The 13,291-nt window shown below is 45.1% G+C and overlaps 2 protein-coding genes across 2 annotated transcripts; one reads left to right on the forward strand and one right to left on the reverse strand.

Annotated features, from left to right (window-relative positions):
• Nucleotides 1-245: 245 nt before the first annotated feature.
• Nucleotides 246-1,493, forward strand: LOC120662398 (BURP domain-containing protein 4-like). Its single transcript, XM_039941554.1, has one exon. It carries the CDS (start codon nucleotides 477-479, stop codon nucleotides 1,179-1,181), a length of 705 nt encoding a protein of 234 aa, XP_039797488.1. The 5' UTR covers nucleotides 246-476; the 3' UTR covers nucleotides 1,182-1,493.
• Nucleotides 1,494-5,864: 4,371 nt separating this feature from the next.
• On the reverse strand, nucleotides 5,865-7,667 carry LOC120694977 (protein ALP1-like). The gene is made up of 3 exons (XM_039978312.1): nucleotides 7,584-7,667; nucleotides 6,371-6,717; nucleotides 5,865-6,289 (listed from the first exon to the last, which is right to left on the reverse strand). The coding sequence occupies exons 1-3, from the start codon at nucleotides 7,589-7,591 to the stop codon at nucleotides 5,865-5,867; spliced, it is 780 nt and encodes a 259-aa protein (XP_039834246.1). The 5' UTR covers nucleotides 7,592-7,667.
• Nucleotides 7,668-13,291: the final 5,624 nt, after the last annotated feature.

Below are 13,291 nucleotides of genomic sequence, written 5' to 3' on the forward strand. Positions count from 1 at the left end.
TACTTTGTCCTGAATTTATGGTAAAGGATTAACTTTCTTCAGTTTTGAAGAAAAACTGCAAAAAAGGAACTTCTCGCTGAATTGGTGTATTGCCCTCATTTTCACTAACCATGAGCAGAACATAATAGTTGCTCTGGCCACCACATCATCAGCTTTCCTCATCCTCACCAAATGTCTCCCTTCTCACCTCTCAAGTAAACCACAAGAAACCAGGACCGGAAGCCATGGCTCGTGGTGCTCTACTGCTTCTTGTCTTCCTTTTCGTCGGTGCGCCGGCGGTGGCGAAAGAGGAGATCAGATTGCCATCCCCGTCTACAGCGCACAAGGGCTCCTTCGAGCCAGAGGCGTACCGGGTGAAGTGGTACCTGAGGCCACCTTCTCCCCGCGGGAGCTCCGTCAAGCCGGAGGCGAAGTGGGACCCTCCTGCCTCGGCGGGTGCGGGGGAGCCGGCACGTGGCATCCATGTCGAGCCCGGGATGCTCTTCCTGCGGAAGAGCTTGTTTCCGGGGGCGATCCTGCCGGAAGGCACCAGGCTCGCCGGCCACGGCTTCCCGGCTCCCCGGAGGTTCATCTCCCGGGCGGCCGCCGACGCCGTCCCCTTCAGCTCCGACCAGCTCGACACCATCCTGAGGATGTTCAGGATCCCGCGTGGGTCGAGCAAGGCCGAGCAGGTCGCCGCCACGCTCCGGACCTGCGAGGAGGCGTCCCCGGAGCCTCACGCCTGCGCCACGTCGCAGCAAGCCGCGGCCGCCTTCGCCGCCAGCGCGCTGGGGACCGGCGAGCCGCGCGCCGTCGTCACCGTCGTCCACGGGGAGGAGGAGGCCGCCGCCGGCGCCAGGTACGTCGTGGCGCCGAACGGGGTCGCGCGCATCGGCGGCGGCGCAGCCGGCGTGGTGCCGTGCCACCCGATGCCCTACCCGTACATCGTCCACTACTGCCACCGGCCGGCCGGCGTGGAAGCGCTCCGCGTCGAGCTGACGGCGGCCGGCGCGGGCGCGACCGCGGTCGCGATGTGCCACGCCGACACGACGAGCTGGGACGCTGGCTACTTCCGGATGCTGAACGCGACGCGCGGGGAGGAGATCTGCCACTTGATGCCGCTCAACTACGTGCTCTGGCTGCCTGCTGCTGCCAATCTCCAGGGCACATATAGCAGGAAGCCAGGAAGTACTCGTGATTAATAAAAGATGAGAGGATTAACTGAGCTGAGTACCAGCTTGCTTGTGAAATTTGTGCATGTCTTCCATCTGATGATCATCAAGAGGACAATCTCAAGTAAAATGTTTGTGACAAATAATTGTCCAACATGAATGACACAGAGATGCTTCAGACATGTGCATAATTTCAGATATGTCTCTGCAAAGTTTGGTTACTACTAGTTTCCTGATTTTACAGTTTTCAGCCCTGCAATTCTTCAGTCAACAAAAAGCTGAAATCGCACTGTATCCATGTGAGCAGATATCTTGCTATGTTAAAGGATCAGATTACATGCTTCTTTTATAGTCAAGTAGCCATGCCTAGCCGCCGAGGATGTGTCATTACTTTCGTAATGAGCTGCTCACTTTGTTGTTTTGTCAGTGATCTCTGTTTGTTACACCGATCAGTACTCCTTCCGTCTCAAAAGTAATACAACTTTCGCTTCCGAGAAGCCAAACAATTTAAATTTCAATCAAACTTATATAAAATACTCCCTCCATCCATAAAAGAATGCAATTCTCGCTTTTTGATAACTAAAATAGGTTGAACTTTGATTAAAGTTATATAAAAAAGTAATAGAATTCATGATATAAAATAAGTTTCATTAAATTAGAACATATTTTCATAATAAATTTATTTGGAGACATAAGCGCTAATACTTTTTACTAAAAATTTGGTCAAATTTGAACTAGTTTGACCGCGGAGAATCCTATAATCGCATTCTTTTATGGACGGAGGAAGTAGTATTAACATTTATATTACAAAATAGATATTATTAGATTAATTATGTAATATATTTTTATATTAAATCTATTTTTAGATATAAATATTTCTAATTTTATATAAATTTGGTTCAACTTTAAATTATTTGATTTCTTGGAAAACGAGAACTATTATATTTTTTTTGGGACGGATGGAGTATTCATCAAGCTACTGCATGATTTTTTTTTTGAAACAAGACTAGTGCGTCTGTGCGTGATTAGCATGTGCGACAAGACTAATTATCATGTTAAGCATAGCATAATGAGCATCTTTGTTTAGCTTTGAGAAAAATTTGTGCTTGATTTGAATGCATTTGAATTTAATTTTGAATTGTTGATACCTTTGAAACTCATGCTTTGTGAAGCAACTTGCATTTTTATTATTTGACTTATGTTGGGAGTTATTTTTATAAATTATTATTTTCAAAATCTAGAATTAAGGTGATTTTTACCGGATTTTAGGAATCCATGAAGCCAAACAACTCAGTCGAAAAGGCCAAAAATAACATTCCGAGAAGAATTTTCATTTCAAATCTACAATAGTTTTTCTACCAATTCCAAGCAAAATGGGTTGCTCTTAATTTCTAGTATCAACACAAAAATTGGCATGATTTTTGAAGGCTTGGAAGATCAGTTTTGAAGAACGGAGTAAAGAGACAAGTTTTGTACAGAACCAGGATGTCAGTTGACTGTTTTTTGGAGTGTCCGCTTCTCCCTCGCGGACGGTCCGCGAGAACCACCTGTGTGCGTGTCGTCTCTGCAGAGAAGTTGAGCCACGTATACCCGTGCGTGTCTATGCCCCATCCGACTCCCACCACAACCAGCGCCCTCTCCCCTTCCTATAGTCTTTCTTTTCACACAGAAGCTCCTCCCTCCCTCTTGCCCTCTTCTCCACTAAGCCATGGAGGAAGAACCCATCTCTCCTGACTAAATCCACCACATTCTCACCGGAGTTCGATGGAGGACCAGCGGAGGACGACGCCGACGAGCTTCTCCACCACCTCGACCATCCATTCCTCGCCGGAGACCTAGGAGAAGGCCATCCCCAAGCTTCTTCTTCATCTTCCCCAAGAAAACAAGGATGAACTCGAGCCGATCTACACCGACGCCGCTCTACTCCAACAAGTGGCCATTTACTCGTGCTCTACATATCGCCGGTGAGCCCCCCCTCGCTGTTCCCCTTCCTTCTTGTGCCCTCATTCAAGGTCCATATCCCATCCATGGCATCTCACCATTGATAACCTAGAGCTTCGTAGACTCCATGCATGTCAAATGTAATAGCCAAAATAAGTTTCCCATGTCCTGAGGAACTCATAGAAACAAATCACACTCGAAACCGTTGTCGGAGCCTCCGTCGGCGACCTCGCCGGTGAGCCTCGGCCGACGAGCGGACGGTCCGCGACCTACGGCCGGACAGTCCGCGAGTCATGACCTCCTAGACCGAGCCTCTGCACAAAACGCGTCCCCAGAATTTTCTACGGCGGACAGTCCGCGATTCACCACCGGACGGTCCGCCGTTCAATTCCAAATTTTACACAGAACCGATGCATTTTTGGAACTCATCCCGAGCTTGTACTACAGACGGTCCGCCCTTCCGAACCGGACGGTCTGCGGGTATTGTAGCAGCATGATAGCAGACTTGTTTGTTTAAGTGCATAAGCATGCATCATCTTGTATAATTTGTATAAAATTGAATATAGCTCCGATTGATGTGAAACAAATTTTGTTGGTTTTGTCTTGATCTACTCTACCTGTTAAAAATACGTTTACACACAAAGTAATTATATTATTTTCTCAGTTTATTTAATATGTATTTATCATATAAATTGCATAATTAATTCTCTGCTAGTCCAAAAATTATGAAACCAATTTTGCTAGCTTCCTTATGATGTGTGCTATCCATTAGATATGTTGTTTTGCATTAATTGCTTATAGATTGGTACAGTTTAATCTATGTTTGCTTAACACTAGTTAAATAGTATGATGTACAATAAATACATATGTGCCTCTAAAATTGTAAATCCAGTTTTGTTTACTTTACTCAACTTTTATCTACTGTCTAAAATTAATAACACCTATGAAATAATTATATGCTCTTGTAGTTTCTAATTTATTAATTAAGAGCTTGTTCTCTAGTTGAATGCATGGTTAATTAGTTTATGATGCTCTTTCTAAAATCATAAACCACTCTTGTTAATTACCTATGGCCATGATATGTTGTTGTAAATACTAGCTTTCATTAGATGTTTGTAGGAGGATACAAATTTGAATATGTTGTTCTAGGATTAATCTACTTGCAAAATGCCTAGTGAATCACTTGTGCTCATGTGAGCTATCAACCGTTCTCCGATAATTAAAAATAAATAGGATATGCTTTTGTGGTTAGTAACCTCCATGAAATAACTTATAGTAATGATGTCACCTTAATTAAATAGAACATGATTTGCTAGCTTCCCTTCTTTATAATGATGATCTTTCCTTAACTAAAATGTGATGTTGCTAGAGTTACCCATTAATTTTTGAATTGTCTAAATTTAGCTATAACAATATTCCTAACTTGTATGAGCATACTCTAGTCTCTTGCACTCCATGTTGATAGCAATCATTAACTACTCTTATGGTTGATGCTTGATGTTGAAATGAGTTACTTACTGTTAATTTATATGATGACTAGTAATACCATAACTAGTTTTATAGTATCGTCATGTTACAACTTGTCTTGTAAAGTATGTGTGCAAATGTGTGAGTAATTGTTTTGTATCTCCACCCTATGTAATGTTTGTGTGGCCTTATTTAACTCTTTGAATTGATTCCTTTATGATCTTGAATCATGTTAGCTTTTACCTCTCATAAATCATTGCATCTCATAAGTATATGCATTCATGACATCTTTTCTAATTCATCATAAGCATATGCACTGGCATTCTTTCTAATTCATGCATTTATCTCCTTTCCTAGAGGATGACATTTCGGAGAGTCGCGGTTGCGGAGTAACAAGGCAGGCACCTATGTATCTCAAACCTTACTTTTGAATCCTTAATTTGCTATTATAAAGTATTGCTTGTGCATGGGCTTAATCCTATCTAGCCATGTGATTTGTGTAGAACCCGCTTGTAACGTCCCGCCTCCCCGAGGCCGGGCCCGCTTACATCTGACAGCTTTCTAGGACATAGACTGCCCTCACAGACCAACACATGTCTTTTCTGCACACTTTGTCCTCACTCGTGCGCACCCGGGAATAACTTCCGGGTCGGTCACCCATCCCCAAATTGCTCCGGGCCAAGCACGCTTAACCTCGGAGTTTTTTGGAGACCGGTTTCCGGAAAAGAAGTTGCAACTTGTTGGTATGAATATCCTATTAATCCTATTAAGCCCTGGGCCGGGGTGTCACACCGCTCGGCATGTTTCCCTTATAGCTCTAGAACAACTATACTAGGTAAAGTATGTATGCTTAGACTTCTCGAATTAATTTGCCTAGCCATGCTTAGCTTACGGTAGAAGTCGAGAGATGGAAAGATCACCATCACTCACGAGCTATAGGGCCTGTTTGTTTCCGCTTTTCTGGACTTCGCTTTTCTGACAATCAGGATTCTGAGATAAGCGAGCTGTCTGGAGAATCGGCTGTCTGAATAAGCTGGGTGTTTGGCAATCCTGATTATTTTGAGCTGATTCTCTGAGCTGAGTGGTATAAAGTCTGAAATACCCTTGAGGCTGATGATATCTCATTTGTTTGCTAAATACGAGCAGAATTCAATAATTGTTATAATTTTTTACAATCTTGACTACATAATTATATTACTATTAGATCAAATAGATTAATATCACAATTAGCCCAAGAGATGTACCAGCACTAATTTCTAAACATTGAGTACATAAGTGATGGATACAACTAATTTATAAACTAAATCACGAAACCATAGCGGTAGCGATCGCATCACGAAATGCATTCATATCGACATCATCTCCAGTACCACCATCGTCATCATAAGTTGGATGAGGACTATCATCTTCAACGTCTTCTTCAAAATGTGGATCTTCTAAGTCGCATTCCCTAATGAAATTGTGAAGGGCCATACAAGCAACTATAATCTTGGACTGCTTGTTAACTGGATAACTGGGCAAGTTCTTGAGAATGCGCCACTTCATCTTTAGAACTCCAAATGACCGCTCAATCACATTTCTAAGGGATGAATGTGCATGATTAAACACCTCTTTCAATCCCACTGGTTGGTGACCATGACGCCATTCGGAAACATGATACCTTTGTCCCTTGTAGGGTGCAAGAAATCCTTTTCTATTAGGGTATCCAGAGTCAACAAGATAATACTTTCCTGCATATCAAATTTATGTCATGTTACGTAGCAATGAGGAATTATTGATCGAAAAATAAATTGCCCGCAACTTGTTCTTACCATGAGGAGGATGCGGAAACTGGTCCTTGTATGTGACAAGCGTATCCAATAGTACACGAGTGTCATGAACAGAACCAGGCCAACCGGTGACAACAAATATGAACCGCATATCAAAGTCACATACCGCCATCACATTTTGTGAGGCATACTTATGGCGACCAATGTATTTGGGTTGCTCACTTAATGACACAGTTACCGGTATATGAGTACCATCTATTGCACCTATGCAATCTTCAAAATGCGGCCAGAACCTTGCTTCTTGCAGTCTAGGATGGATTGTACCAAAATGTGGATCTTTTGGCCTCACAATATCAAAAGCTAATCTCATAATGGAATCAAGAACTGCTGCAAATTTTCTACTAATAGTTTCTAACGATCGACGAAACTTGTTCCTGCATTGCCTAAAAGATTGAGGTGCACCACAAGCCCATAAAAACATTCCTAAGGCTTCCTTGCTACAAAATACTCTGCTTGATTTCAATCCATAATTCTGTACCAAGGTGTCATGAAGCCGTAAGAAAACTGACCTTCGCATTCTGAACATGTCATAGCAATCAACTGGATTTTGTAGTGTTAACTCAACCCACTGTATACCGGTCATGACAGGTAACGAAGAATTATGTATTGTCTTCTTGTGCAGGTTGCCTGATGCCATCCATTCCAAAGCAACCATTGCTACCATAAAATCGTCGTCGTCATCATCAGACTCGTCCACAACCATGGCATTCTCAGACTCAGAAGTGTCTCCAGATTCACTAGAACAGCTAGAAGAACTCATAGATAATGAAAGCCTGTAAAAAGTAACAATTAGAAAGCCAAATTTTTATTGGTACAACACAACTGATAAATGTCTTATGAAACAAATACTCTAGTATCACACACATCAAACTTAAGGATGCAAGGAAAATGTCTCACACAACCAACTTAAGGACAATTAAAAAAACACACTAATGCTTCTTCCTGTTCTCCCATGCCCTCCTTAGCCAACTCAGCCTTCCATTTGGTGTCTTCAGTGTAATGAAGACATCACGGTTCTCCTTCTTGGTAAGAAGTTGTGTAGCATAGAAGTGTTCATCACTCCCTTCCTCGGCCCCATCATTAATGACTTGCTCCAACATACTTCCAATCTCATCTCTAACAAGATCAACAACTTGTGAAGTAGCAGACTGTTTACTACTCTGAGCTTTAATCTCATATGCTTCAACCAAACGCTTCATGCATTGGTCTCTGAAAGTCTTCTTCTTCTTTCCCTTAGGTGAGTGATGTGCAGCCCTTTTTCCTGCCCTCCTCTCTGCACTAGTTCCAATCCCACCTATCTCTCCATCATCATTACCAGCAACATCATTACCGGCAACATCACCCTCCCCAATTTCATCACCATTGCCATGCCCAGTTGGAACATAAGAGGTCTCATTTGTAACTATAATAGCTTCAAACATTATTCTCATTTGGTCCTCATGCTCAAATGGTAAAAATCTGAAATTAGAAGTACATCCTGGCATGGCCTACAAAATATATTAATGCATTCATTAGACAATTTGTTGAAGAATAGAAACTGTGCCGACATAATATATTAATGCATTCATTAGACAATTTGCTCACCTGTTCTTGTTCCTTCCACCAATCATCATCAGCAACAATACAACCAGTATTGGGATCCCTTCCCAATCCAGTGGCTCTCAAGTTTAAGGTCTTCCATTGTGTATACTTTTTTTTCAGTACATCCCATCGGTTCTTCATTTGCCCTTCAGTGTATGGCCTTTTGGTTCGTTCATAAAATTTCCGAACCAGATTTGCATATCCCACATTGTTCAAACATTGTTGAGGGCGATTGTGGGCAAGAACTTCTTCGCAGCAGATATCATTGAAAACTTTGGCAGCAAAGGAATCCCATTTTGCAACAACCTTTCCTGATTTTTCCATCTAAACATACAAGGTCTATTATTCCAAAAAAATTGTATGCAATCTACAACTATCACCAGCTCCTAACAATCCCATTTTGCAACAACCTTTCCTGATAATTCCATCTAAACATAACGATGTGGAATTCGAAATTTAACAATACAGCCTGCTTTGCCATGCCATCTTGGTGACAAATGAAATGACATCAGAAATTTATGAACCAAACACTAGACGCATCATCGAACTAATAGTATACAAGCCACAAAGCCACTTGGCAGTACCCTTAGTTGTTAGTTTTATCTGCCCAACAGGCTCAAGACCAAAATTCTAACAGCTATCCAGTCTTATGGACTTTTCACTGATCCTTGTTATTCATCTTATAAATACCAGTGCAAACTTATCCATTACGAATCGGAGGTTCATCATGAGATATAGCTGGGGAGCATTACAAAGAACAAGAGTAATCAAGGGTATTTGTAAGAAGTTGCAGCTTTGATTAATAGGTAAGCAGAAAGTATGTACAACTCCTCAAAAACTTTACAGCCTCTTGACGACCAGACCTAAGCCGCCTCCTAACAAAAGACTAAACAAAAACTGAGGCCATATACCTCAATCACCTATATGTTAGCCATGCTGGTTAGAAAGTAAAATAAGGCCATGTTAAATAACTGCATGGTTGCCTAATCAAAATTCCAACTAACAATTCATGTTCCTGAAGATATACCCATATTGCAGAAAATAACGAACATAACTGGAATCCCATACAAATCTTTGCATCTCATGCTACCCCAGAGGTCATAGAATGCCAGCATAAATAGCTCAAAAATAAACTATGCATGTGTCCAATCCACATTCCAGCAACAAGGGGCGGCAGCGTACCTGGAGGCGGCGGTGGCGCACGGCAGGGGTGGCGGCGGCGCACTGCAGGGGTGGGCGGCGTAGATCCGGCGTCAGTGAGTGTCGCCGGCGCTACTCCAATCGTGGATTGAAAGGCCGTCAGTCATGGGCCGGCGGTGCTCCTCCAGGAGGGAAAACAAGTGCGGCGACGTACCTGGGCAGGGAGGGCCAGGGGCCAGGGGCGACGGAGGGGGAAGGCAGGAGCTGCGGCAGTTGCAGCGGGAGAGGCAAGGGCGGCGGCGGGAGACTGCAGGGCGGCGCGGGGGGAGGTCAGGGGGGGCGGCGCAGCTCCGGTTGGGGGGAGGTCACAGACGGCGGCGCAGCAGCACGGGAGGGTGGGCGGAGTCACGCCGGAGCCTGTGAAGGAGAGGGTCGGCGCGATTCCGGGCGTCGGCGGCGCGGATCTTGGAGGCAGCGGGCCGAGTAGCACTGCGCGGATCTGCGAGGCGGTGGGCGCAGATCAGGAGGAGTGCGCGGATCCGGGCTCGGGTCCCCGCGCGGGAGGCGCACCGTCTCCCGAGGGCGGCGAGCGGCGCAGGAGGGAGGGGGCGGCGGTAGAGGGGCGGCGGCGGTATCTCGGGGGAGGAGGGGTCGAACAGGGGAAGGGGTATCCTATCGGGAGGGAGACGGGGTGGAGGGGGGGCAGTCAGTGGAAATCCACTCGCTTTTCCCGTGCGCGAGTTCTGAGCCGCGGTGGGAGGAATCACGATTCACGTTGTTTTGGCGCTTCCGTGGGAATCGGCGGCCGATAGAATCGAAAATTAAGCGCAGCGTTTGGGTGGGATTTTTTGATTTTTTCCATCCAGAATCGGATTTTAAGCGGAAACAAACACGGCCATAGAGTGTTTGCTTAAATATACTTGAGTAGATGAGAAAGATTAAAACATGAGCAAGATATGAATGATGGATCGAGACTTGAGCAAGTGTGGTAGGGCCATGTTGGAAGTGGAATCCAAATGGTTTAGACTTGCTTGAGTTGGTTAAGGACCGATGCGTCATCGCTTTGATACTTGAGCACTTTTCCGTACAAGCCACATACTTTATAATGGGATGGTAAGCTAAGTACCATACGCGCACCCTTCACTGAGCGGATTCGGCGCGGTTTGTGATGGGATGTAGTCGGCGGTTCCGTTGCACCTGTCCATCCCATCCATTCGTCTCAGCGTTGGGGATGGGTATGCGAACGGTTGACACGTGAATCATTGCTTACGGATCGACGGGTCGTATGGCCTATGGTCTCGTGTCGTGTGGGAAAAGTTGTACACCCCTGCAGGGTTTATAATCTATTGTAATAGCCGCGCTCTCGGACATTGAGCACGCTATTGTACTTTGACTTTAACATAGAGTTTCGTGAAGGGCTTATGTAAGATTGAGCTCATAATTACATAATCACTTTACTTATACAATTGTATTGGTGCTTGATATAGAAATATTAGATGCCATGTCTTTTGCTACCCGATGGCGGCGTACCCGTTCATGGCCCACTGACCACTTCTGCCACCGGCCGGCCGGCCGGCGCGGAGGCGCTCCGCGTCTAGCTGCTGACGACGGCAGCAGGCAGCTCAGGGAGAGGGCAGGGCGATCGCGATGTGGCAGGCCGACACGACGGGCTGGGACGATGGGTTCTTCTGCATTTCGCCACTTCGTGCCGCTCAACTACGTGCTGTGGCTGCCGGCAGCCGCTCCGTCGTATGGCGCGTAACAGGATGGAGTAGTGCTTAATAAAACAGAGTAGCAGCAGCCTGCCTATGAAGTTTGTACGGCAGCCATCTTGATGATAATCAGATGATGATCGATCATCAAGAGGACAATATCAAGTCCTCAATAAATAATTATCCAACATTCATCTGCTTCAGATGTACTTAATTTTTTCTTGAATGACACTCACAACTAACACTGCATTACCTCTGCATATGCAGTTGCCTGCACATGTACAGTTGCTGGAGCCCTTTAACCGAACTGTGGAGAGTGAAGAAAAACGAAAACTTAGCTTAAGCACATTATTTCACCACCTATTTTCAGTTACTATATATGATTGGTGTTGCCAGTCCATGATATGCTAACCTCAAGCTGAAGGTTCTGTGTGCCCTGGCCAGATGTAATCGCAGCATTTTTTTTTTTTGAAAGATCCTAAGCCTTACGGTTCGGCATGCTCCGTCAGTAATTCTGCAGTTTGGGGAGGCATTACCACACAAATAAAACTGTCAGCTGGATTAGTCAACGATCGATCAGATTTTATCCCTATCCCTGCATTTTGATGATAGCTTTGTTGTTTAAGGGTCAAATTGATGGTTAGCCATAGGACGTATGGTTGATCACATTATCTTTTCAGATTACCACAGCCAACATTCTCAGTTCAAACTCATTCCACTTCTTTACTATGATGTGACAGAGAGACCAAGGTTCTCATATCCGCGAGTCACGGCGAATCGATTCGATTTAACCTTGCAAGGTGGACCTAACACACACGTCACATATAGGCCCCGTCGGACCCTACGTGGCAACCCTTCACATATGCACACCGAATAACCGAACTGCCCTGCGACCCGGGACTGCTAGCCCCACCAATACCATCGAAGGGTCAGCCATGAGTTTGAATACTAGCTCCACTGGTGAATACAGTATCAAGTCCGGCTACCGGTGCACATATGGTACTGAGCTTACCGGTTTCGACTACCTCCTACTTCCGGCATGTGGTTAGTACTGTTCAATCCTCGATCAGTAGTGCCAACAACGGTACGGTCCTCAATCGACACAGGCGGAGGCTCACTTTCCATAACTTCCATATCCATAACCAATCCATCTCCGCTCGGTCTCCATTTTTCCTTTCTTTTTCTCAAAGATTCGACCTGTATACTAGTAGAGCGACTGAGGAAACCTAGGGATCATGCATCTAAGGTTCCAATCAACTCCTAGAAACATAAATGCACAGTAAATATATAACAAATATTGAATACTGAAATTAAGGGTTATACACCGGGGCTTGCCTTGCAGGTCAGCAGGGTTATCGACCACGGCTGCTTCGGTTTGCGGTTCTCCTGCTTGCGGCTCCTGGATCGGCTCAACGACCAACTCGTAGACGGCTTCGCTCGTGATGTCTACACATATGAAAAAGGATGCCATGCAATAATTAAAATGGTGCAATGAAATGACACAAGCGTTCACGATGAAATGATAACACCGAAAGAAAATTTATTTGGCAGCGCAAAAAGGAAAAACTGCGGCTAAGAGCAAAACACGTGCAGGAACTCAACTTGCCGACATGACTAAATCACAAAACTTTACTAGCATGAAAATACATTGATAACACATGCAAGAAAAATTTATTAACAATTATTGAGAAAAGAAAACATTTACTTTGCTACTAGCTACAATAAATCGAACATAAAAGGATTTGCAACACACGCAAAGCTTTTACCCAAGGAAATTTTTCAGTGAACTATACGTACAAAAAGTAATTTAATGAATAAATTTCATAATTTTTAGAGCAATAGAACAACTGGTAATAAATAAACAAGGTTAAACACAAACTGAATTTTTTTAGCAAGGGCAAAAGTGACATTTACCAAGCACAAGTATTTTTCTTCTGAAGATATTTATTTTAGAAACCTAACAAAAATTATTTTGCATTTTTCTCATTTTTCTATAATTTTCTACATAATCTTGAAGTTTTCAGCCAAAAGATAATAAATAAAACATTAAAAGAAAAAGGGGGGCGGCTGACAGCCGGGCCCCACATGTATGGGAGCCTTGGCCCGCTCCCCTCCCCTGCTTGGGCCGTGCACGGCCTGGCGCAGAGGTGGCGGCGGCGCTGCCGCCCGCCCGCGGCTCGCCGGCGGCGGCCTGGCCCAACTGCGCGGCGGCAAGGCCGCGGCCAGGGCACGTGCGGGGCAGGGCGCGTGCGGGGCAGCGCAAGGGCGCACGCAGGGAAGTCCGCGGCGGCGCCATGGCAGAGGCGGGGCAGCGCACGGCGTTCCCCGCCGGCGGGCGACGGCTGCATTCCGGTCTCCGGCGAACTTTCTACCACGGGGCCACGGGCACGGCGCATTGTAACTGGAGTTGCATTTCAAACGCACGGACAGTCGTTGCGGTCATGCGTAACGCCTCCGCCCTCCGCCCTCC

Source organism: Panicum virgatum, chromosome 2K (assembly GCF_016808335.1).
Source record: "Panicum virgatum strain AP13 chromosome 2K, P.virgatum_v5, whole genome shotgun sequence".
NCBI lineage: Eukaryota > Viridiplantae > Streptophyta > Magnoliopsida > Poales > Poaceae > Panicum > Panicum virgatum.